Raw genomic sequence first — 27,270 nt, 5'->3', positions numbered from 1 at the left:
AAAAGTCCCCACATGCTAGAATTTCGTTTCCATGCCAATTATCTTAAAAGAAAACCTCTAAACACTTACCATCAGCATCTAAAATCCATGTTATAAAATGATTATTTGCTCGATACTGAATTACAGAAGTTATTTGATAAAGACAGCCTTCAAAATGAAATGCGTAGTGCTGCAAGTCATTCTGCGGTAAGCCTTCTACAAAGTGCAACATGAATATGGGAGATACTCTGTGGGAGAGAAAAGCGAGAGAAGTTAAACAAATTTAATGCCATGTGTCTGGTTATACAAAAGATGTCTGAAGTGAACTAGTCCCACATAACACTTTCAAGGCTAACTGCACTAATTTTTCTTGAGCACCTCCAGATGTATGCCTTAATTAGAAAGAGAGAACTCTCTCTAAGAAGTATGTAACACTAAACCCTTTTCAGAATGGTATCCCAGACAGTTGGAAGTCATCATGCAGTACGACTCTAACACAGACCATTAAACAAAAATTGCTCTGTAAGCAGCAATGCAGCTTTGGCTTAAAGATCTCATGGTAGCTACTTTGTAAAATCCAAGGAAAAAATCCAGACCTTTTAGAATTTTCTTTGGCATCAAGTGCTCAGATTAATTGCTTTTGTTAAGTGGGGTAGGTAATATGTGAAAGAAAGCAACAAACCTAAGATATTCAAATAAGCATTAATTTGGCCTATTTCAGTTATCTCAGGAAGCAAAGGGGGCCTGTCAAATTAGAAGTTCTACTTAGGAAAAGTTCAATTTGTAACTAAGTAGAGAAAAAAATACAACATATTGGTCAAATGATTATTAACTTCAAGACAACTGTAATTTAAAAATTGTATTTTACCATTACAGCAACATGCTGAACCAGAAAATAGAACCCAATGGGTCTCAAATAACTAAATTTAACAAAGCTCTCAGGATGTAAGAAAAATGTTGAATATCTCCTTTCCCAATATTTAAACAGCTGTCAAAACTTACTTAGTTTATCAAAATTTATTCAGCCTAAATGAACTTGAATCAATGTCCAAACTGCAGATTATTCAGACTGACAAGGTATAATTTATAAATTAATCCTTGTCAATCACTTTGTTAGAGAATAATCAAGTCCTCAAAATTTAAGTACCTACAAAATAAAAAGTCCTGCAAACTATCTATAACACTAAACTTTCCCACTTGAAAAAATCCTATCTATTTCATCAAATCTAAGATTTCACTAATTATAAAATGTACCACTATGAAAACATGCTGCCAATTAAACTATATCATGACATCAATTTCACATATTACCATTTCAGACAGGTTAAAATGTGAACTACATGTCTGAATCAATGAACCACAGTAAAACTTGAGATGTATTCTCATAGTGGGACATGCAGGCTTTAGGCACCTATCTGATCTTTTTTTTTTTTTTTTTTTTTTTTTGAGACAGACACTAGCTCTGTCACCCAGGTTGGAGTGCAGTGGCGCAATCTCAGCTCACTGCAATCTCCGCCTCCTGGGCTCAAGTGATTCTCCCACCACAGCCTTCTCAGGAGCTGGATTACAGGCATGTGCCACCATACCACACACTACTATTTTTAGTAGAGACAGGGTTTCACCACGTTGGCCAGGCTGGTCTCGAACTGCTGACTTCAAGTGATCTGCCTGCCTTGGCCTCCCAAAGTGCTGGGATTACAAGCATAAGCCACCACGCCTGGCGTGACTCTTTACTAATATTTAGTTCCTTGACCTTATATAATACCTTTCAAGATACTTTCTGAGGCTAGTTACTAAAACAATCTCTTGATCCCTAGAATATGAAATCTCACTAGTTTCCTGCCTTTATATAAGTTTACACATGGAAAATATTTTAAGACATATTAACGTGATAAATAATGCATGTAAAACCACCTGACACATTTTTATGCTTCTTGTACATTCCAAGTCTTCTATTCTTTTGCAAATTAATAAAAGTAAAAACTGCCAAGACCAAAATCCACACTCAGCCCAATTCCCTGGATGTAGAAGATACTCAGATTCTAGCTGAGTACAAGTACATTCCCCTAGGTAGTAAGAAATGACTTGTCAGAAACCTCCAAAGTCTGCTATGAGATTCAGATAGGATAGAAATTTCATTTTCTTAACCAGCAAAAAAAGAGACAACAACTAGAGCAATTATACTTAAGTTTTAAAATATCCTCTTAATGACACTAGCCTTACTACCACAAGATCGACCAGAACACCAAAGCTATCCAGGGCCTGATGTGGAGTGAAATGACGCACAACAGAGATGATGCAGAACAGAGCCATAATGTAGAGTTTTACTACCATGTCGAAAATCTCAGCATGGCCTCCATACTACTTTCCATAACTATGAAACTTTGTTTTTTTTGTTTGTTTGTTTGTTTTTGAGATGGCATCTCACTCTGTTGCCCAAGTTGGAGTGCAGAGGCACAATCTCAGCTCACTGCAACCTCCGTCCCCCAGGTTCAAGTGATTCTCCTGCTTTAGCCTCCTGAGTAGCTGGGACTACAAGAGCATGCCACCACACCCGGCTAATTTTGTATTTTTAGTAGAGATGGGATTTCACCATGTTGGCCAGGTTGGTCTCCAACTCCTGACCTCAGGTAATCCACCCACCTTGGCCTCCCAAAGTGGTTACAGGTGTGAGCCACTGTGCCCGGCCGAAACTTTATAGTTCCAAATGCCGAATGAATTCCAAATTTTTTCCTGCATGTTAACATCTCTGAAGTCAGGATACACCTTATCATTCACAGAACACAGTTAAATAAGCAGCATTTCTGTCTTTTTTTTTTTTTTTTTTTTTTGAGACAGTCTCACTCTGTTGCCCAGGCTGGAGTGCAGTGGCGCAATCTCTGCTCACTGCAACCTCTGCCTCCCCAGTTCAAGCAATACTAATGTCTCAGCCTCCTGAGTAGCTGCAACCATAGGCATGTACCACCATATCCAGCTGATTTTTGTATTTTTAGTAGAGATGCGGTTTCACCACGTTGGCCAGGATGGTCTCAAATTCCTAGTCTCAGATGATCTGCCCGCCTTGGCCTCCCAAAGCGCTGGGACTACAGGCGTGAGCCACCATGCCTGGCCAGCATTTCTTTCTTAATGGCATATTTTTAAAATGGTGCAACTTACAAACAGTAGCATCTTGGAGTCAATCAAATAATATCCTTCCCCTTCCTTTTTCTGTTCATTTTCCTCTTTGATTCCCCTAGACTCTATAGTGTCCTACTTACAATTCCAGCTTGTCTTATTTCCAGCCTCACTTTGGGAGGCCAAGGCAGGTGGATTACCTGAGGTCAGGAGTTCGAGACCAACCTGGCCAACATGGTTAAACCCCATCACTACTAAACTTTATCCCTAGGTTTTGTTCTCAGACTTCTTCCTACCCACAATGCCTGAAGTGTCAATGAAGGATGATGCTCAGAGTTGAGGAGAGCAAGTTAGGTTCTCCCTCAACCACTGGAAAATTGGATGAAAGGAATTAACCAAACTGGAACCAAGAGTGAACAAGAGACATCAGGCTAAGATCCATTTGCATTCACCTAACATAGGGTTAAACTCCTATTTAAAGATCTACCCTCAGGAAAAGAAAAGAAAATAGAAAAGAGAGAAAGAAAGCACAAGGGAGCTGTGTTAACCTCTGCTACCCAAAGACAGCAGAGAAACATCGCGTCCCCGTCCCACAAAGCGGAGCCATAGCCCTGCACTCACAGAGATTGTGGCAGTGACCTTTCAAGAGTTTGTCAAGTAAAATGAAATCTGATTCTAATTTCTTGGTGCTCCATGTCACCATGGTCTGAATGTAACTCCTAAACAACTTACTTAAAGAAAAGTAGCAGATTTGGGCCCGCTACGCATAATTCACCTGATTTATCAATGGACTTTTTCCCAATGGGGAGACATTAGAGATGTGGGTTATCTGAGATAAGGTGTCCAAGGAACTTAGTTTTTAGAATCCTGTATGCTTTAATTACATATGATATCATGATGAACCCAATTATTTTAGGTTATCCCTATATATTAAGTTTGTTTCTAAATTCCATTAGACACAAACAAATCAAGTTATACAAATTTCAAAATAAAAAAAAACACAAAGGACTTATATACAGACCTTGGCATTTAAAATTTAAGTGAAACTTCATACACTAGTTCAATTTACTTTTGAAGAAAACAGGAAATGTCCCCATTATAATTCTGCTCATAGATTGGCCCACTGAAACTCAAAACACATTTTCCACTAAAAGACTGTTTTACCTAATGAATCCATTTCCAGATCAGAGCATGAATCTTTAAGGGAGGCAACTTATTTGTATAGTTAAAAAATATATATGCTGCAATGCAACCAATTAACAGATTACACAAAACAATGGTATGAGTCTATGTTCAGTGCTGGGGCATAGGAAAAAGCAGGTATGAACAGCTAGATGAAATCATATACACCAAGCAGCCTAAAGCAGGCCCATGGTCCAGGGCAGGATGGCAGACCCCATGCTCTGCTACTCTTCTCCTCACCTCATCATCAATATTTACATCTCAAAACTGACACCTGGCAGCCAAGACAAATTACAGACTTCCGTAATCTTCAGACAGATACAGACACCTCCTCTTCCTTCCCACTTCGCCCTCCTACACAAATGCTATCAAATAATAGTGAGGGGCAAAAAAGATATGAGTCCAAAAGGACAAAGAAAGGAAAATAAGCAAATAAGAAGTCAAATATTTAGAGGACAGAAAGCAAACAGAGAAGTGGCGCCTTACCCAGCAGAACAGGCAAAGTGAAGACATGAGTACTGCGGAGTGCGTATGTTGATGACAAAGAAGAGCTTATTCTTCCCAGAGAACCCCTAAAGGAATGTGGGGATGAGGCCTTGGGCTAAAAACAGGATAGTGATTGGAAGTGTGTACATAATAAAGAGCACCCTATGCCCCAGGCCCAGAGAGGAACCAGTGCAGACTGCAGCAAAGAGTGAAAGGTGGCAGGAAAGAGTTCCAGGAAAAAAAGGGGAGGGGAACAGAGTAAAAAACTGTGAAGCACCTGAGTATTGGAAATTTATTAATAAGTCTTTAAAGTATTTGGCAAAAACTCACGGTACATAATAAAACAAATGAAAACAAGGCAAATAACAATTCCCGGAAAAATAAAGAATTATAAAAGTGAAACCTAACTATGTATACTACTTGGCTGAAGAGGGAATAACATACGTATACTAATAACAATGCAAACACCGAGTACTGAGTTAGCCAAATACGCAATTGCATTGGAGGGACAGGGAAAGGCTAAACAGAGATGGGGCCCAGGCGTTGGTGTGAGAACCCTAGTCTCAATTACTACAAAAGGAGAACAGACTGCATTACGGTAAAATAGGCACATCAATTTGAAAAGTCAAAGTAAATACTACCTTAATTTGAAGGTTTAAAGTAGATACCTGGAGGAGGGGACAGGGGACTACTGCCCTTTTTCCCTTTTGAGCCTGTGAGCACTGATAAACTGCGAATTTATTACTTCAATGAGAATAAACCTTTAGGAAAGATTCTGAGGGGTTTCTGGCACATTCAAGGGCATAAAGGTTAATGTTCCCAGTTCTTTATTACATCAAATTAGACCTCAAAACATTTCCTTAATGTACAATTAGACTGAAAATGAAGAGTAAAGAGGATGTGTACATGTGTGAGTGCATTAATGAGACAGAGGGAAACTGCCTGAGATGGAACTGACCTGTGAGTTTAAAGAGATGGTTCTCTGGTAACACTGGAAAAGGCAATGCTGACCAACCTCCCCAACTGAGGACAAACAGAAAAGCTGGCAAAATACAATGAAAATTTATCTGCTCAAGGCCACTAGATAGCTTACAAGATGATGAGGAATTAGCATGCTGAGATCTAGGAGAAGATGGAAATTCAGAGAGATGAGCCTGTGGCTCATCTTTGAATCATCTCAGTTTTTGAAATCTGATTAAGGAAATCCCAGAATTCTAGAAACTCCATACACTTGGCAGAGGAGAGAAAAACTGAAGCTTGATATCCTTAAAGAGAGAAAAAAGGCAAAAAAGAAGGAAAGACACTAGGAAAGTGGGGCCAGAGAGTCAGCCTAAGTTGGCTTTTCAGTGGCTTCACCTGTGACAGTGGGCTCACTGGCCAGATACAGCAAGGCAGTTGGCAACCCAGAAATATATGTTAACTCAAATTTCAGAAAGGTAGGTTGTTGTCACCATTTTCAATCCTACACATTAAGAAAATGTAAATCCACTTTCGTTTTGTACTAAAAATTATAAGACAATTTTAACTCACTTTTCCAATACCATTTTTCTTATTTGTGATTTACTGTTGCAATTGTTACATGGACCAAAATGGGCAGCATTAAGTGGGTGCCACTCAGGGATGACATTTGTAAAGGTGACCAGACTCTTCATATGCCTATAAAAAAATGACATAATAAATTCGTTAACGTTAAATGCATTTACATTAATTTAAACCAATGTCTAAAAGTATTCCTCCCCTTTTTTGTGATTCATACTTCATTTCCCCAAATCGTGTTAATATGGCAATGTTCCTCCCTACCCCTAGTAAAGAAGCTCTGTGAAGATGCTCCATGTTAATTTCCCATAGCTTTCAACTATGAGATGAAGCAAGAAGAAAAGACAGGGTTCCTCAACAGTATCACTGACATTTTTCAACGGAGAATCTTTGCTGTGAAGCACTGTCCTGCGCACTGTAGGATGTTAAGCATCATCCCTGGCCTCTCTTCACCAGATGCCAGTAACGGCATCCAGTTGTCTCTAGATGTTGCCAAACGTCCCGAGGAGGACAAAATAGCCCTTAGTGAAGAACCACTGTCTAAGGTTGTCAAATTTATTAAGAGCTCACCCCTTACTCAAATAACTCAAACTGGCTAGCCATTACAGACAACCAAAAATGAAAAGGGGATGTTTCCAAACATAAAATCAGGAATACATACAACTTAACTTTTTTTAATCCTTAAAAAAGAAAACAACACAACATTAATTGTGAACAAATTTTGTTTTCACAGGTTATACAAGTTCTAAATTTGCACTTTAGTCTGAATACTTGAGAGCAACACCATCTAAAAAGATGATCTTTACACTAAACCTCAACTGCATCCACTTTAATAAAAATATTTGTAATTTAAAGAGCAGTTACTTAAGAGATACAAGCTTCCTTTCTAAACAATAGCAAATACTTAGAAATCTTTTGAGAAAGCACTGTCTGTTAAAAACATCAGTACTCAGGGAAGTTAACATTTTAAAAGCAAAGCAACATAAAGATATCAACAAATGCACGGATTTCTGCTAAATTCTTAAGTTTTCAAAGATAATTGTTATATAAAGGCTCCTATTGTTTAGTTTATAAAAAAGAGACTGTCTCGGCAAGTAAGTGTTAATTCTCCATATGACATCTGACATTTCTGAACACTTACTATGTACAAAGGGCATGGCACTGGACACTCATCTTCCAAACAACTCTCAGAGGCAGGTGCTATTCTTATCCCCATTTTACAGATGGGGAAAGTGACACATAGAGTACAGTGATAAATAACAGACCTGAGATCTGCCTCTGAAGACTATGTTTTCAACTGACTCTGGGTTACAGTTTCCAAGTTGAGTAAAAAGCCCTTATGCTGGCACTAAAAACAGCTTCACAAAAACAAAGGAATTTGCTGGATAGTTCTCCTTCAGATTAAGTGGAAATAAGTTTTAAGTTATGACATATTAAAACATATTTAAGAAAATGTCACTTCATTTTAGCTTTCCCTCTATAACTACTTTTATTTTTAGAACAAAGTAAGATTATTTTTAAAAAACAAAAAAGCAAACAAAAGCGGCTAGTGGTTTCCCTCCCTTGAGCTCTCACAGTTTGTGCTATATATCTCTAAAACGCATTTAACATCTTGCCTTCAAAGCTAACAGTAAGCAGCCTAAAGATCAGATTAATTACGAAGTCACTGGACCTCTCTATTATGTGTTCATGTATTATCTCTCTACCTAATTAGTAAATTTGGCAAAGATACACTATTTCCAGTGCCTGAGTTCCTAACACACAGAACATACTCAACCGAAAACTGTCAAACAACTAAAATATGGATTCCAGAGAAGCTACAATTAAGCTGATTTTAATCAGCAAGGTTATTTATATTATTTTAAACCCAGGTAGTGATTAAGGAGTATACCACAGTGAGCAAGCAAGTCTTAGAGGCCAGAAAAGCCGAAGTGTGTCTCCTGACTCTGCCACTTACAGTGTGTCATCTTGGGAATCAATCTAACCCCTTTCAAGCTGTCATATCCACAAGTGCCAAATGAGGACACTAGGATCTTCCTCACTGAGTTACTGTGAGGAGAAAACCAAATAATTTATATAAATCAATGATAGAAGACTGGAAACAGATGTGTTCTCATACTCACTTGCTTACACTAAATTATTTAAGTCCTAGGTATGAATAAAACGTTAATTCTCACCCTGTTCTAAGGGGACCATTACAAAAGTTTACCCAACAAAAAGCTTAATATGAAAATGTATCTGACCCAATTTTTACATCAGAGTAAAACCGGCCCTTTGGAGAGGGGACATGGATTTTTCTGCGGAGCAGCCATTATGTATCTTTGTTCCGTGGCTTTTAACACGATGAAACTATTTCCCTGTATCACTACGATGCCAATATCGCTCTGTTGCCCACCAGCTGCCATTCCACATATTCATCTATCTCAGGATGCATAAAGGGACCAAATCCTTGCGATATTCCTTAGATGTGCCTGCCAACAGTTAATTTCAATGATAACTTCTTGTCCATAATTTTTTTCAACTCAGGAGGGTTAGCTTTGCTCATGGTGTCTACTCTGTGGCCTCCCTTACCCTATTCTAGTAGATCTGAGTTAACCAGTTAAAAAAAAAAAAAAACTTTGTTGCCTGCATTCCCTTGAGCATCCTCCCAGACTGAACTCTCCTTGACTACTCCTTACATACCTAAAAAGGATTTCATATTTAGATAGTAAATATCTAAGTAATTTTTTTTTTTTTGAGACGGAGTGTCGCTCTTGTTGCCCAGGCTGGAGTGCAGTGGTGCAATCTCAGCTCACTGCAACCTCCACCTTCGGTTTTCAAGTTATTCTCCTACCTCAGCCTCCCGAGTAGCTGGGACTACAGGTGTCCACCACCATGCCCAGCTAATTTTTCTATTTTTAGTAGAGACAGGGTTTCACCATGTTGGCCAGGCTGCTCTCCAACTTCTGACCTCGTTCGTGATCCACCCGCCTCGGCCTACCAAAGTGCTGGGATTACAGACGTGAGCCACCACGCCCAGCCTTCAAAAGTAATATTTTTATCTCACATTTTACTTTAGTAACTTAGAGAGACTTCAAGTTTTCTAACTTAAGCAGTTAAGTTAAAGAAAAGTGTGGCTGGGCATGGTGGCTCACACCTGTAATCCCAGCACTGTGGGAGGCTCAGGTGGCTGGATCACCTGAGGTCAGGAGTTCAAGACCAGCGTGGCCAACATGGCGAAACCCTGTCTGTACTAAAAATACAAAAATTAGCTGGGCGTGGTGGTGCACACCTGTAATCCCAGCTACTCAGGAAGCTGAGGAAGGAGAATCGCTTTAACCCGGGAGGTGGAGGCTGCAGTGAGCCAATATTGCGCTACTGCACTCTAGCCTGTGCGACGGGAGCGAGACTCTACCTCAAAAAAAAAAAAAAAAAAAAAAAAAAGTGGAAAAGAGTTATTTCTATTGTAATAATTTGAATACATGAACAATTGAGCCAGTCTGGTCATCTTCCTAACTGCCAGCCAGCACCTTTCTCAGGTATGGACCAAGTAAGAGTATCCCTCTGGTAATACCTTGCCTCCCTGACCCCTCTTCTAAAACCTATTCCTCTCCTTACGTGGTGGGTACAGGTTGAATATCTCTTATCTGAAATGTATGGGACCAGAAGTGTCTCCAAGATAAAGAGGTAACCTGGAGATGGGACCTGAGCCTAAACACGAAATTCATTATGTTTCACATACACTTTATGCAAAGCCTGAAGGTAACAGGTACATTGATCATGGCCTTCTAATACGCCGCTGAGTGGCATTAGGAAAAGCAGAAAGTATGGCTGAGAAGGCTCATGTGTAGGCTTCTGCAGGTGGCTGGTCTTTCACAGGACTACGGGAAGAAATGGGGAAGCTTGCATTACCTCTGAGAATTGCTGCTAGCCTCGAAGAGCCTAAAACCAGTGTCTATAATGTTAGAAACCTAAAGTAAACAAGCAAAACTCCATCTCTAATAGAGGAATAAACAAAAACGCCTATAGTTTCATGGCATTCTGAGAGGTATTCTACTCAGCAAGGACTCTGGAGAAGGGAGGTGTATTATTCCTCTCATCGTCCCTATTTCCCACTGAAGAACTCTTAGGAAATCTCCTACTAGCAGTCTACAAATGATGAGGTTTTGACTCTTCCAGTTTAAAGAAGCAAGCAAACTGCAGTGTCTGGTGCTCAAATTGTTCTCTTAACTTTAGTGGTGGAGAAACTGGAAGAACCCATTTTAAAAAACAAAAGAAACTAACCTGTTTTGATATTGGTGTCCACACTGAGAACATTCAAAGTCCCAAGAAAAAGAATATAGGAAGAGCTTTTCAACGTGGGGTTCTAGTTTTAAGAGCAGGGGAAATGCAAACACAGGGCTTTCCATATCACCTTCAAGAAAAAAAGGAAAAATTACTGCTCATAATCTATAATGGCAAAAATTAAACCAAAATTGTGAACTATTGTCTTTTCTTACTAGATTTACAGCATGAATATGTGTTAATACAGTATGACAGAATTACACTCAGAGTTGGGAGAGGGGAAGTTTATAAAGCATTTTTCTAAAAATGTCCATCCTAAAGATTTAATTACTACTTTGATCTCTTTCCTTTTCCTTGGCAGACATTTATGAAAATGTCTTAAGACAAAAAAACCACAAAAGACCCATACTGTCTTCCATCTTTCTAGATTTCTCAGGAAAAAAAAAGATCTTGGAACTATGATAGCCTTAGAGTATATTAAAACAAAAATTGATAAGGTGTGGTGGCTCACACCTTGTAATCTCAGCACACTGGGAGGCCAAGGCAGGAGGGCTGCTTGTGTTACACCTCTGAGAATTGCTGCCAGCCTCTAGGAACCTAAAACCAGTTTCTATGACGTTTGAGACCAGCCTGGCCAATATACCGAGGCACTGTCTCTACAAAAAATAAAATGAAATAAATTAGCTGAGAGTGGTGCTACACACCTGTAGTCCAAGCTACTTGGGAGGCTAAGGCAGGAGACTCATTTGAGCCCAGGAATTTGAGGCTGCAGTGAGCTATGATCATGCCGCTGCATACCAGCCTGGGTGACAGGGCAAGACCCCCTCTCTAAAAAAAAAAAAAAAAAAAGTATGGAAATGGTTTGCCACAGATGTTAAAAAATGTAACCAGTTAAACTCTGTAGAAACACATCAGAATTGGCCATTCCTATTCTGATCATCTTGTTCCACCTTTGGAGAGGGCGTGGCCACACAATGGTTAAATGACCAGCCTCAACTCTTTGGACTCTTCATCTACCGTTCTTCTTAACTTTTCAGTCTAATCCTTTCCTTTAACAACTTTACGACTGAAGATTTGAATCTTGTGGTCATTGAAAATAACTGAACGGTGAGTGCTGGCTTCCAGCTTTGAGACTGGAAAGTAAGGTAAGTAAGAGAATCTACATGTTTCTCTTACATTCTTTTTCCAATTGGTTTCTCTCCTTCCTATTCTCAGAGGAGCTTAGATGCTGCCTTACTGATTTGGCCCAAGAGACTGAGTCCTTCCATCCCTTCCCCTACCCTGGACAGAGCCTCACTTCCAGGGTCCAGTTCTCCCCCTAGCCTGGAACTACAGTTGCCTGGAACATGGCCAGGAACAGTCACCTTGGCAGGACCACAAGGTAGACAGTAGGTGTTATTACCTAAGCAGTAACAATCATGTGGGGTTTCTAAAAATTACTGATTTCCTGAGCCTCAACCCTGAGATTCTAATTCAAATGTCCCTATGATTGGTATTTACTTTTAAATTCCCTCGGTGCTTTTTAATGCACAATTGAGGTTAAAAATGCTAGATCTGTCTACTGGGAAAAGTACTAGAGAAGCAACTAACAATATGTCCCATAAATATTCTCCTGGTTCTGAGAACTGCACCTACTCTCAGGAGGTGGAACACCAGCCTACATATTTATATGGAACAGCTCTGCCCTACAATAACTTACCCAGTGGTAGATTCCTAATTCAAACTACTCAGATTCTCTCTCCCAAGAATATGATCATCCAAGGTAATCAAACAGTATTATATTTCCTTATGATGTACATATTTCTACATGGTAGATGAGTATAATACAAGCGAGTTATACCCTAACCCTAAGCATATTCTATAAATATCAGTAGTTACAAAGGCTATTTTAGTAGTCACCTTTGTGGGATAGTCTCACTGCTACTTTTGAACAAAAACATAAAAAAAGTTTTTTTGTTTTTTTTTTTAAGAGTTTCACACTTGTTGCTCAGGCTGGAGTGCAATGGCACAATCTCTGCTCACGCAACCACTACCTCCCGGTTTCAAGCAATTTTCCTGCCTCAGCCTCCCAAGTTGCTGGGATTACAGGCATTTACACCACGCCCGGCTAATTTTTTGTATTTTTAGTAGAGACAGGGTTTCACCATGTTGGCCAGGCTGATCTTGAACTCCTGACCTCAGGTGATCGACGCTCCTCGGCCTCCCAAAGTGCTGGGATTATAGGTGTGAGTCACCGGGCCCAGCCATAAGTTTTAAAAAGTTTTTTTGTAAGTAGAAATACAAATCAATCTCCTAGAAATGAAAATATGTAACACTGTATGCATAAACAGTATGTCATATGGCACAATTTTGTAATTCATTATCAGCCTTTAAATCCATATTCTATTGTAACTAAATATTAACTGAAAAAGCTAACAATTTACATTTCATAATGACAATATAAAATCTTCAGGTCTAAAATACATAAAGTTCTCCATGAATTAAAATATCATGAAAGAGCTCAAAACACATGGTTAAATAAGTTATATGATTATAGAGCATTTCATTAGTAAGATCTTCAGCTAAAATATAGCACCTATCCTTGAATGGGCAGTAAAACAAGAGAGGAATCCTCCTGCATTGAAAGAGCTATATGCTTGCCCAATTATTATGACTACACAAAACGATAATTTAAAAATTCCTTCTGTTACATAGAAAACCAGGCCCATGGCAGAGGTGGAGCAAAAGATGTAACTTTGTTCCAAAAATAATTATCAGGGATAAGAAGGGTAGTGATTCAGGCTGGGGGAGAAACCATTCTTTAATTCAACTGGGAACTGAAGTAGGGACTCTAGAAGGGAAATGGTACCTGCTAAATGCACCACGAAAGCCCTTGCATCTAAACTCTAGGGATCTTACGGAAAAGGCTCCTTTGAAATGAGTATTCGCTCAACAGATCAGTGGCTGGGGGTGATGAACCTGGTTAACCACAAGGAACCTGGTGAAAAGTTTTAGAGTGACAGAGTCCTATATCTTGATTGTAGTGAGGGTTACAGAGCTGTACATACTTAAAAAGGGTCTTACTATATGTAAATTATACTTTGATATAAAGAAAAAAGAATATTCATTCCATCTGAGAGCCTATCTGATGCATAAATTATAACAGTTCTTTAGGCCTAGAGGAGGAAATGTCAGAAATTTGGCATATGAAAAGTCAGATTTTTATAAGAACAGAATAAATATGTATGTAGAAGTCCATGAAAAACAAAGCAGATATACAACTATTATATATTAATTTTAATAAAATGTAGGAAAAAAAGTGAAAATTAGGGGGCAGAAGCATGAGTCAAAGAAGTTATGTCAAAAGCTGTCCAGAATGTACAAAAGATGCCATGCTTCCAGATATATTATTATATATATATGTGTATATATATATATATATATTTATTTTATTTTATTTTATTTTATTTTATTTTATTTTATTTTTTTGAGATGGTGTCTCGTTCTGTCCCCAGGCTGGAGTGCAATAGCGTGATCTCAGCTCACTGCAACCTCTGTCTCCCGGGTTCAAGCGATTCTCCTGCCTCAGCCTCCCGAGTAGCTGGGACTACAGGCACGCGCCACCACGCCCAGCTAATTTTTGTATTTTTAGTAGAGACAGGGTTTCACCATGTTGGCCAAGATGGTCTCAATCTCTTGACCTTGTGATCCACCTGCCTTGGCCTCCCAAAATGCTGGGATTACAAGCGTGAGCCACCGAGCTCAGCCTTATAAAATATATTCTAAGTATATAAATATGTTAGAAATATATTGTAAATATATTATAAAATATATTTTATAATGATCTGGAAGCATGGTGTCTTTTGTACATGCTAGACAAATCAGTTGCAACAACTGATTTTATTATAAAATAGAAATATCATTTTTTAATATAAGTTAAATGTCACTCGTTGAGAGAAAAACTAGAAGGCACTGATATTTTAGATAATATGGGTTATTACTAATAGGGAATATCGTATTCTGCTACTATAACATTAATAGAAGAGTTAATACAAGGATAAAAGGAAAATAAAACAAAAAGCCCTTTCAAAACAAAAACAAACAAAAAAACCCCACAGCTCCTTTTCACAATACTAAAAAAATTTAGAAAGGTTTGGACAGACACTCTAGCTCACTTGCTCACGCCACTCCCACAAGCCAAAAACCAAGTCACAGAGAACAAAAAGGTCCCATCCTTGTGCCCTTTCTAAAGGCGAGGAAGCTTTCCCAAAAGGCCATCAGCATATTTCTCTTAATGTCCACTGGCCAAAACTCTACCACTTGTCCATTCCTAAACCAATCACTGGTAGGGAAACAGAATTACTATGGTTGGTTTAGATGAGATTCTAAACCCTGTGTACATATAACAATCATGTGGGGTTTCTAAAAATTACTGATTTCCTGAGCCCCATCCCTGAGATCCTAATTCAAATGCTCCAGCATTGGCATTTACTTTTAAATTCCCTTGGTGCTTTTTAATGCACAATTGAGGTTAAAAATGCTAGATCTGTCTACTAGGAAACGTACTAGAGAAGCAACTAATGATATGCCCCCTAAAATTCTCCTGGTTCTGAGAACTGCACCCACTCTCAAGAGGTGGAACACCAGCCTGCATATTTATATGGAACAGCTCTGCCCTACAATAACTTACCCAGTGGTAGATTCCTAAATCAAACTACTCAGATTCTGTCTCCCAAGAATATGATCATCCAAGGTAATCAGTGCTATATTTCCTCATGATGTACATATTTCTATATGGTAGATGAGTATAATACAAGTAAGTTTTACCAATTACTTACCTAATGTGCATCTAAGCTGGGGCTGAAGGCTAATAAAAATTTCATCTCTAACTTCATTCAGACAGGTCTCTATCTCTGCAAATATTTCTGAGGTAAGTTTTTTACAATCTCCAGCTAAGAAAATACAGAGAACATTATCAATTCCTCATCAATGTATATCTTCCCACAGAAAACTGAGACATTCCCAAGAATGAAAGCTGAGTCAGTAAGTTTTGCAAACAGAGACAAAAAGCAAAACACAAAATTTCCTTAATTCTTTCTCTGTGGTATACCATATATTCCCTTAATATATATTATCAGCACAATATCATTACTTACTGAATGGGTAAAATCTCAGTGAAAGCCTTTCTCACCCAAATAATCACAGGTCTAGAAAAATAACTAATCTTTCAGATACTATGTCTATCTCTAAAACAGCTAAAGAAGTTACCTCCTTATGTGCAATTACTTATACTACAAATGATGTCTAATCATTTATTCCACTCTGTGTAACTTTTATTGAACTTAGCCAGGTCACAGGAACAGATAAATTTATAAGGAATCTTAATAAAGTTACAATTATTTCCCAAACTAATATCTCATATATTTCCCTTCTATGTCATTTTTGAGGGGTCTGAAGGGGTCTTCAGTGGCAACATAGTGTTTATTCGGTTCCACATCCTGCTTTGTCTACACAAATTTGCTTCATTCAAAACTGACCAGCCTGGGCAAAATAGTGAAACCCCTATCTCTTAGAAAAAAAGCTGGGTATGGTGGTACACACCCGTAGTCCCAGCTACTCAGGAGGCTGAGGTGGGAGGATCGTTTGAGCCCAGGAGGGTTAGGGTTCTACAAGCTGCAGTGAGCTGTGATCGTACTACTGCGCTCCAGCCTGGCCAAGTGAGATGCTTTCTCAAAAAAACAAAAACAAAAACAAAACAACAACAATAAAACTGGCTAGTTATTATACAGTGACTGAAACACAGCACGTGTGTGTGTGTGTGTGTGTGTGTGTGTTTGGAGACAGGGTCTTGCTATGTTGCCTGGGCTGGTCATGAACTCCTGGGCTCAAGCCATCTTGCCGCCTCAACCTCCTGAGTAGCTGAGCTTACAGCCCCATGCCACTATATTCAGCTGAAACATCGCTTTATTAATCATTCTCCTATTGCCAGATGTTTTAGTTGTTTCTTTTTTCACTATTATAAATACTATTGTGATAAAGACCTTTGGGCACATATCTATGTTTTTGATCACTTCTTTATGGTAATATTTATTATCTTCAAAATGGAATTACTGTGACAAGAAACTATCCAAGATTAATAAGAAAATTATTTTGAAGACTCCACATGCATCTGACTCTACTTACTCTTAAGCTACAAATAGATCTTTTCACTCACATCTCTTATAAATAATTCATACAGCCTGATCACACTCTGCTTATATGTTTCCCTAATGAAAATATCTGGATTCTCCTGTAATATGAAATAAGCATTAACCAGAATTTTTGTTATTTGACCATGCCAAAAAAAAAAAACTTACATTGCAAAGTAATGCAGCTCAAACATATAATTAACCAGATTATAAAAACTAAAATTATTCTGTAAAAAATTAGTAACAGATAAAAACATAAAATTAAAGTTAATTCCAATATTGAACTGCTGCTCTTCTACAACAAACAACTGAACTGTCACCTACTTAACACTGGGGTTTCTGTAATTAGAGAAAGCAGAAATAGAAGAAGTCAAAGGCAAAATGCTTGTGAGAAACTGAACTTTAAAAATTGCAAAAAACTGTAAATGACTGACACACACAAAAAAGTTCAGTCTCAAAGAAAACCTACATTGAAGCAAAATATTTCTTACCTAACAAAACCATAACGTCTTGAATGTTCTAACCAAAGGTGGTTAGAAAACACTGAGGTATTTTTTTCTACATAATGAAAATGGAATTATATATTGGTACAACTATTCTGGAAAACTGTATTCAGCGAGATCTTTAATATTCATATTTTAATATCTCTCCTAGGAAACTAGTCAGTAATGAATTCAAAAGATATATGGATATTTGTCCTGGTGTTAATTCACAACAGCAAAAACTAGTAACAGCCTGAATGGTTAACAACAGGTAAACAATGTATAAGATCCATATAAAAGACTGTATGACCAAACTCAAAATTTTTAGCACATTAATGAATAAGAAAATATCTACAATGTCAAGCAAAGAAAGCTTGGTATGATGTCACATCTGTCCCCAAAATACATACGGCCAAGTAAGATCAGAAAAAATATGTATCAAGACACTTCAAAAGAAGTTGAATAAAAGTGAGGATTCTTGCCCTACAAGGTAGCCGTAATAATTTAAAAAGTATGAGTGCTGGGTTAGACAAAGTAACCAAGAGAATAAAATTGAGAGTTAAGGAACAGCTGCACACATACATGAAATGTTGATACATGCTAGAGGTGGCATGGCAGATCAAGTGAGAAAATAAAGTGGAGCTACGAAAACTAGCTATGCAAATGGAAAAAAAAATGGATCCTTACCTCATACCACACATCAGTATGAATTCCAACTGAATGAAGAATTTCAATGTCAAAAGCAAAACTTCATAACTTTTCAGTGAAAATATAGGTGAATGATTTTCTGACCTTGGGAATAGTAATAATTTCTTAAAAAAGCCACAAACATTACTAGCTCCAAATGAAAAGATAAAGACTTCCCTATAAATCAAGATAGCTTTTTAAAAGTAAAAACACAAGCTGCAAATTGGGAGCAGATTCAGCAACACATCTGATGTAACTCTAGCAACAATGATACAAGGAACAAACTCATACAAATCAATTAAAACGTGACAATCAACAGAACAAATAGGGATAAGATACAAAAGGCATTTCACAGAAGCGGGAACAAATATGGGCAATATATACACATAGAGCTGACAACCTCTTCAAAATGTGGAAATGGCAAATCAAGATCACAGACCATTTTATACCACTCAAATAGCAAAAATCTCAAAAGTGTGAACATAAACCAAGGAGAATATATGGATCAGGAAGAGCTCTTATATACACTGTTAATGGGAGAATTGATTGGTACAACCACTTTGGAAAACAATTGTTATTATCTTGTAAATTTGGACATGAGTCTATAATTTTCCATTACTTTGGTATACAGCAGGGAAACTCTTATACTGTGCCCCAGGAGACCTGCCCCCCAAATGGTCACAGCAGCAGCATTTATAATGGAAAAAAAAAAAACCCACTGTCCACTGACAAGTAGATGAATATCCCGTTATATTTACAAAATGGAAGTATTATATAGCAATGAAAAATCAATGAGCCACAACTACAAGAAGCCCCACAAATTTCTACAACAAGAAAAAAAGGTCCCAGAGGATCAAAACAAACTAAATTAGGCAATACAAAGTGGTCCCACTTCATCCGTGGTTTTGTTTCCTATGGTTTCAGTTACCTGAACTCAACCACGCTCTGAAAATATTAAATGGAAAATCCCAGAAACAATTTATAAGCTTTAAATTTCATGCCATTCTGAGTAGCATCACGAACTCTCTTGCTGTCCTGCTGTGTTCCACTGGCAACGTGAATCTTCCCTTTGTCCAGTGTATCCATGCTGTCTACACTCCCTGCCTGTGATTCACTTAGTAGCCATCTTGGTGATGTGATCTATTGCCATGGTATTGCAGTGCTTGTGTTCAAGAAACCTTTATTTGACTTAGACTTAATAATGGCCCCAAAGCACAAGCACAGCGATGCTGGCAATTCAGATATGCCAAAGAGAAGCTGTAAAATGCTTCTTTAAGTGAAAAGGTCAAAGTCCTCAACTTAAAGAAAAAAATTATATGCTAAGGTTGCTGAGATTTAAGAACAAATCTCTCATCCATGAAACCGTGAAGAAGGAAAAAGAAATTTGTGCTAATTTTGCTGTTGCATCTCAACTGCTCAAGTTATGGCCACAGTGCCTGTTAAGTGTTAAGATGGAAAAAGTATTCAATTTGTGGGTGGAAGACACGATCAGAAACAAATGTTCCAATTGACAGCAACATGTTGAGCCACATTTACTTTTTTTTTTTTTTTTTTTTTTGAGACAGTCTCATTCTATCACCCAGGCAGGCTGGAGTGCAGTGGCATGATACCAGGCTCAAGTGATGGTTCAACTTCCGCCTCCTGGGTTCAAGCAATTCTCCTGCCTCAAACCCCCAGAGTAGCTGGGACTACAGGCGTGTGCCACCATACCCAGCCAACTTTTGTATTTTTTAGTAGAGATGGGGTTTCACCATGTTGGCCAGGCTGGTCTGGAACTCTTGACCTCAGGAGATCTGCCCGCTTCAGCTTCCTAAAGTGCTGGGATTACAGGTGTGAGCCACTGTACCTGGCCCACATTTAATTTACTCTTAGTTAAACTTGATCATAATTATGTATGTATATGGAAAAACATTGTATATACAGGGTTCAGTACCATCCATCCCCCATTATCTGAAAGGGATACCTTCCAAGACTCCAGTGGATGCCTAAAACCTCGGATAGTAACTAAACATTTTACATGTTATGCTTTTTCCTATAACTACATACCTCTGATCAAGTTTTATAATTAGGCATAGTAAGATTAACAACTAATAATAAAATAGAACAATTATAACAATATGCTATAATGAAAGTTATGTGAATGTGGTCTCTTTCTCACTCTCTCAAAATATATTCCTGTACTATACTCATCTACTTTCAGACCTTGGGTTAAATGAAACTAAGAAAAGTACAACTGTGATAAGGAGAGACTGCTGTATACTGTTTAGATATACACATGTAAGAAAAACTAAAAAAGATGGAATGATAAAACACATTTCAGATAATGATTACTTATGGGGGGAGGTGGAGAATGGGATGGGAGGAAACACATAGGTAAATGTAAGTTATTGGGAATGTTTTAACTCTTCCTATGTTGGGAGGTGGGTTCATAAGTATCCTATTTTACAGAGAATAAAATGATAAACATATCCCTTATTGTGACAAGAGATCTTAGGAGGTTGTGTGATTACGGGTGATTTTTACTCACTTCTTCTTTCTGCTTTTCAGTAGTGTAAACACTTAAAACTAACCACTATTATCATGACAGGCTAAGTAAGACACAGGCACAGTCTTACAGTTTTCAAAAAGACTGCCTAGGCCAGGTGTGGTGGCTCACTCCTGTAATTTCAGCACTTTGGGAGGCCGAGGCAGGCAGATCATGAGGTCAGGAGTTCAAGACCAGCCTGACCAACATGGTGAAACCCTGTCTCTACTAAAAATACAAAAATTAGCCGGGCCTGGTGGTGGGCGCCTATAGTCCCAGCTACTTGGGAGGCTGAGGCAGAATTGCTTGAACCTGGGAGGCGGAGGTTGCAGTGAGCTGAGATCACGCCATTGCACTCCAGCCTGGGCAAAAGAGTGAGACTCCGTCCCAAAAAAAAAAAAAAAAAAAAAAAAAAATCACAATAGCAAAGACTTGGAACCAACCCAAATGCCTATTAATGATAGACTGGATAAAGAAAATGTGGCACATATACACCATAGAATACTATGCAGCCATAAAAAAGGATGAGTTCATGTCCTTTGCAGGGACATGGATGAAGCTGGAAACCATCATTCTCAGCAAACTAACACAAGAACAAAAAACCAAACACCACATATTCTCACTCAAAAGTGAAAGCTGAACAATGAGAACACATGGACACAGGGAGGGGAACATCACACACTGGGACCTGCTGGGGAATGGAGGGGTTGGGGAGGGATAGCATTAGGAGAAATACCTAATATAGGTGACGGGTTGATGGGTGCAACAAACCACCATGGCACATGTATACCTATGTAACAAAACTGCACATTCTGCACATGTACCCTAGAACTTAAAAGACTGCCTTTTGGGCAGTCAGGATAATGTAAATGGTATCTCAAGCTTCGTGATACTGTTCCTGGGCTCCTTGCTCCCAGGCCTCCAGAAAACAGAAGCAATGGATGACATCTTTCCCACAAAACTCAACATTAATATTTTTAAGAATTAAAGACAAGTAGGCTGGAATGGTGGCTCATGCCTGTAATCCCAGCACTTTGGGAGGCGGAGGCGGGAAGGGTGCTTGTGCTCAGAAAATCGAGTCCAGCCTGGGCAAGATAGTGAGGCCCCCATCTCACTATCTTAGCTGGGTATGGTGGTGCATAACTGTAGTTCCAGCTACCTGGAGACTGAGGTGGGAGGCTCACTTGAGCCGGGGAAGTCAAGGCTGCAAGGAGACGTGATCACACCACTGCACTCCAGCCTGGGTGACAGAGTGAGACCTTGTCTCCAAATAAATAAATAAGTAAATAAAAATAAAATATTAGTACCAACCTTTAACACCACTCAATTGATTGGTATATAGAAGTGTATTTGCTTGATTATATTTTGTAAGCAACCGCCAGAATAGAGATTCCTCCTTCGAGCACAGTCCAGTCACGGTGTCCTTGAACTCTTCGGAGTGCACCAAAGCGGACAGGATGCAGTCTAACCAACAGAGAGCATAAGCATTTTTCCACTGGACACATAAAGTCTGGGGAAATGATGTACATTTGGCCTCCAGCGGCATCTCCAGTTTAGATGTACATCCTTCATTTTGAGGGGAAGGTCTGCCAGTTCCAGAGACATCAACTGTAGCAGGACCTTTTGTGGTAGCCATGTCAACAGTATTAGCTTCCAAAATCTCCTTCCGCTCCAAGGAATCAGCTGTCCTAATTGGATTCTGCTGACCACTACTATCAGGTAAGTTCGATGAGGTTTCATCATATACTTCTCCATTATGTTTGCTGCTCAAAACTTTTTCACCATCAATAGCAATATAATTTCTAGTCTTTTTGGAATTTGCTAAAAGAAGTGAATCCTTATAGCTGCTTTCCAAGCTCTTCCTTTTCTGAGGCTTACGTGGAGTGTGACATTCTTCCAAATCAGGAGAAATTAGGTTATTAAGTGATTTAGAGCCCAAAGGATAGATGCACTGGAAAGTAAAAATAAAATGATAAAAACTACACAAATTCAAATAACTTCATGTTTTATAGTTTTAATATCATGAAAAACATGTATAGAATGTTAGCATTGATTTGATGACAGGTTATATTTATACACATAAATTTGAAAAAATTAGAGACAAACAACTACTTAATCAAAAATTTGGCCTCCAAAAGAATAATTTTCTTCAGGTTAATATGAACAATCAAGGGTTTAATCTGAGTTACAAAATGGTAAGCTAATAAGGAAAACATTTTTGCTTTAATAAAAATCTAATGTTAAGTGAATTTAAAATTTTCAACAATGTAAAGAAACACTCTATAATGAATGTTACTCTTTTGGGACAGACACTACATTATACTACACATTTTAAAAGTATTTTCAAATTAAAAGTGCATGGAGTAATTTCTGTGTTTCCTATATTTTGAAACTGAATATGCATCTCATAGCACTGCTGTCTTACATCTTTATTGGGTTTAGAGTCTAACTGGCTGAATTTTAATGACTTCATCAAATCTTACTGTGCATTAACACAATTTACACCAAATAACAATGTAAACATATCACTAAAAGAATCGGTGGATCTTTCCTAAGTTTAAAAACTACCAGAATATTTTAAATAACAAATTCAAGAACCCTCTACACTAAAGGTCTGCTTTTAAAATACGCCTTCTTTTTCAGGTGGGCATGGCAGTACCCTCCTGTATTCTCAGCTACTTGGGAGGCTGAGGTGGGAGGACTGCTTAAGCCCAGGAGTTGGAGGCTGCAATGAGCCATGATTGCCCCACTCTATTGCTCCAGCCTGGGCAATAGAGCAAGACCCTGTCTCTAAAATAATAATAATAATAATAATAATAGTTAATTAATGCCTTCTTTTACACAAGTATGGTAGACTACTATCTTGATGGCCCTTCTATGAACTAGAGAACTACACCTCCTGGTAATTCATGCCCTCCTGCAGGCAGTCCCTGCACTGTACAGAGTTGGCTTGGCCCTGTGACTAGCTTTGATGGAACATTAGCACACATGATATACATAGAGGCCTGATAAGCACTGGCTCAAGAGGACAAGCCCTTCTTCTGGAACACTCCTTCTTAGTCCCAGCTATCATGCTGTGAAGAGCCCAGCTGGCCTCATGGAGAGAACCTCATGGAAAATAACTGAGACCCCTGCCTGACTATTTGAACTCAACTGCCAGCTAGCAGCTAGTACCAACTGTCAGCCATGTGGACATTTCAGTTGTCCCAGCTGAGATGGTGTGATGTGTAAGAATTCCCTAGTCAACTCACGTAATCATGTGAAATAATAAATGAAGCCATTAAAATTTTTTTTTGAGACAGGGTCTGGCTCTGTTATCCAGGCTGGAGTATAGTGGCACGATCCCAGCTCACTGCAACCTCCTCTGCCTCCTGGGATCAAGAGATCCTACAACCTTAGCCTCCCAAGTAGCTGGTACTAAAGGCGCCTGCCATGGTCTTCTGTAGAGACAAGGTTTCACCACATTGCCCAGGCTGCTCTCAAAGTCCTGGGTTCAAGCAATCTGCCTGCCTCGGCCTCCCAAAGTGCTGGAGTTCCAGATGTGGGCCACCATTAAAATTTTTGAGCGACTAAGTTTTAAGGTGATTCGTTTCACACCAACAGGTAACTGAAATGCACTAAATCCCCTCAGATAGCCTCTTCTACCAATTGAACATTACACTCATAATACTGCACTTACTATGAAATTCTTTAGTATAAATGGACAAGTTCTAGATTCTTCTGACTTTCCAACTAGCTGCAGTCACCATCAACTGACAACAACCTGTCAACATTATGCTTTGAGATTACTTCCTAAGTCCTACCATATGTCAGAAAACTGAGAATCCTTTAAAAATAGCATATACGTATTCAAAACGTCATAAAAAGGTATGTATCCAAAAAAAACTCAAAAGCAGAACCTTGAAGAGATACCTGCACATCCATATTCACTGCAGCATTATTCACAATTCCCAAAAAGTGAAAGCAACTCAAACATCTGCAGATAGGTGAATGGATTAAGAAAATGTGGCATACACATACGGTGGAATATTACTCAACCTTAAAAGTAAGAAACTCCTCATGTCCTTTGCAGGGACATGGATGAAGCTGGAAACCATCATTCTCAGCAAACTAACACAGGAACAGAAAACCAAACACCGCCATGTTCTCACTCATAAGTGGAAGCTGAACAATGAGAACACATGGACACAGAGAGGGGAACATCACACACCGGGGCCTGTCAGCGGGTAGGGGGCTAGGGGAGGGATAGCATTAGGAGAAATACCTAATGCAGATGACAGGCTGATAAGTGCAGCAAACCACCATGGCACGTGTATACCTATGTAACAAGCCTGCACGTTCTGCACATGTATCCTAGAACTTAAAGTATAATAAAATAAATAAACAGAAATAAACTGGAGATTAAGACTGAAAAAAAAAAAAAGTAAGGAACTCCTATCACATGCTACAACATGGATGAATCTTGAGGACATTATGCCAAGTGAAATAAGCCAGTCACAAAAAACGCAAATACTGTATGATTCCGTTTATATGAGGTACTGAGTCAGATTCATAGAAACATAAACTAGAGGCCGGGTACAGTGGCTCAAGCCTGTAATCCCAGCACTTTGGGAGGCTGAGGGAGGCAGAACACCTGAGGTCAGGAGTTCGAGACCAGCCTGGCCAACATGGTGAAACCCTGTCTACTAAAAACACACACACACACAAAAATTAGCCAGGCATGGTGGTGCGCCCCTGTAGTCCCAGCTACTCGGGAGGCTGAGGGAGGAGAACTGCTTGAACCCGCAGGCAGAAGATCACGCCACTGCACTCCAGCCTGGGCGACAGAGCGAGACTCCATCTCAAAAGAAAAAAAAGAAAACAAAGAAACAGAAACTAGAATGGTTGCCAGAAGCTGGGGGAGAGGAAAATGGGAAGTGGTTGTTTAATGGGTACAGAGTTTCAGTTTTGCAAGATGAAAAAAGTTCTAGAGATCTGCTGCACAAGTGAATATACCTAATACTCCTGAACTCTATACTTAAAAATGGTTAAGATGATGAATTTTTTTACTATTTAAAAATTAAAACAAATTTTTTTTAAGAGGAAAAAAAAATCCTGAGACGAAAACCCTTTGTGAATCTCAAGTAGTCAAGATCATGGTATATGCATCCTACTTACACCTCTACTTTATTCAAAACGTAATAAACCTTTGGTTCCAAAGGAATGCATATTAAAAAAAAAAAAGAACAAAACAGTAATAAACCATAAGAGGCCCCAGGACTGCAAAACTTAGTGATTTCCATCCGCACTCTTTGCAAGTGTCTTCACTGACTTTTCTTTATATAATCTGTGCTCCCACCATAGGCCAATCTGTAATATAATTTGTCCTTGCCCTGATTTTTCCCTTATAAATGACTTCAGATTTTTATCTTTTTTGTTTTTATAAAATTTTGTTGCCTCTTTCCATATGTTCTAAATATTTGTATCTCTTTATACCTGACTTGTTTCTATTTACAGTGAACATCTATCATTTTTATAACTAGAATAAAGCTTTTAAGCTTTCAAAAAAGTCATAAAAATATACACAAAGCATTAGTATTTTAGCCCAGCACAATCATCTAGTATCATTTAAAATCCAGTGCTGAAAAAAACCTAATCCTGTCTCTTTCACTGAGTTCTGGAGCAGCTTAAGTAAATTCCTGTACTTATTCTCGTGAAATAGGAAAAAGGAAAACATACCATGTCTTCTTATACTTGTATAAGTAATTATCAACAAGGTATGGCCAAAGACAAATTATAATAATAATGTATTCATTTTACAAATGGAGAAAACAAAAAAGTTTTCTTTGATTACTTAACATTAATGATTTAAAATTTTTATTATAAATTCCATGGGTTTTTAAAAAAGACTAATTAAATGTTCCAAAGTAAACGCTGAATGATAGACTACTCCACGAAAAAAAAAAAAAAAAAAAAAAGTTAAAACTTCCTACTGTTTAAAAACACTTGAGAGTTTCAATTTGGTATAATTTTGGACCAGTCTTGGATATTAGTGTTTTTTACAAATCAAGGAACATTTTAATGTAAATACCTGACTAAAAGGGGTTTTCCAAATGGTTCTTTGCAATTTACAGCAGAGTAAACTCCAAATTTTATAACAGAACTCTTTGGAAATAATTTGATTCAGAGGACTTATACAGGGATCAGCAAAGTTTACTGATAAAGGGCTAGATAATAAGTATTTAGATTTTATGAGCTACATAGTCTGTCACAACTACCCAACTCTGTTGCTGTATGCAAAAGAAGCCATGAACAGTATATAAATGATTGAGCATGTCTATGTTCCGGTAAAACTTTATTTATGAACACTGAAATTTGAATTTCATTTAATTTTCATGTATTATGAAAGGGTATTCTTCTTTTGATTGATTGATTGATTTTTTGAGACAGAGTCTCCTCTGTCCCCCAGGCTAGAGTGCAGTGGCTCAAATCTTGACTCACTGCAACCTCTGCCCCTGGCTTCAAGTGACTCTCCTGCCTCAGCCTCCCAAGTAGCTGGGATTACAGGCACATGCCACCATACCTGGCTACTTTGTATTTTTAGTAGAGACAGGGTTTCACCATGTTGGCCAGGCTGGTCTTGAACTCCTGACCTCAAGAGAATCCACCCACCTTGGCCTCCCAAAGTGCTGGGATTACAGGTGTGCGCCACTGTACCTGGCCCTTCTTTTGATTTTTTCTGGCATTTTTTCTTTTGATATTTTCCTAACCATTTAAAAAACATAAAAATCATTCCTTACTTGTGCATCATACAAAATGTCTGCTCACTCCTGGTGTAAACCAATCTACTTCATATAGTACACTGGGCTCT

At 38.5% G+C, this 27,270-nt stretch overlaps 1 protein-coding gene across 8 annotated transcripts in view; it reads right to left on the bottom strand.

Moving 5' to 3' along the window:
* USPL1 (ubiquitin specific peptidase like 1) overlaps window positions 1–27,270 on the bottom strand; it is a 41,475-nt gene that overhangs the window by 6,125 nt on the left and 8,080 nt on the right. For 7 of the 8 annotated variants that reach the window (XM_055244738.2, XM_055244733.2, XM_063618859.1 and 4 more), the window contains 5 exons: window positions 21,732–22,371; window positions 15,378–15,491; window positions 10,561–10,690; window positions 6,292–6,417; window positions 70–227 (listed from right to left, as the gene is read on the bottom strand). In XM_055244738.2, the coding sequence (XP_055100713.1) occupies window positions 70–227; window positions 6,292–6,417; window positions 10,561–10,690; window positions 15,378–15,491; window positions 21,732–22,056 (853 nt within the window). In that variant the 5' untranslated portion in view covers window positions 22,057–22,371. The remainder of the gene's footprint in view (window positions 1–69; window positions 228–6,291; window positions 6,418–10,560; window positions 10,691–15,377; window positions 15,492–21,731; window positions 22,372–27,270) is intronic. The other variant, XM_055244740.2, reaches the window with a different exon arrangement.

The sequence above is a fragment of the Symphalangus syndactylus genome, chromosome 15, assembly GCF_028878055.3.
Source record: "Symphalangus syndactylus isolate Jambi chromosome 15, NHGRI_mSymSyn1-v2.1_pri, whole genome shotgun sequence".
In the NCBI taxonomy this organism is placed as follows: domain Eukaryota; kingdom Metazoa; phylum Chordata; class Mammalia; order Primates; family Hylobatidae; genus Symphalangus; species Symphalangus syndactylus.
This window is presented reverse-complemented; position numbering and strand designations above follow the sequence as displayed.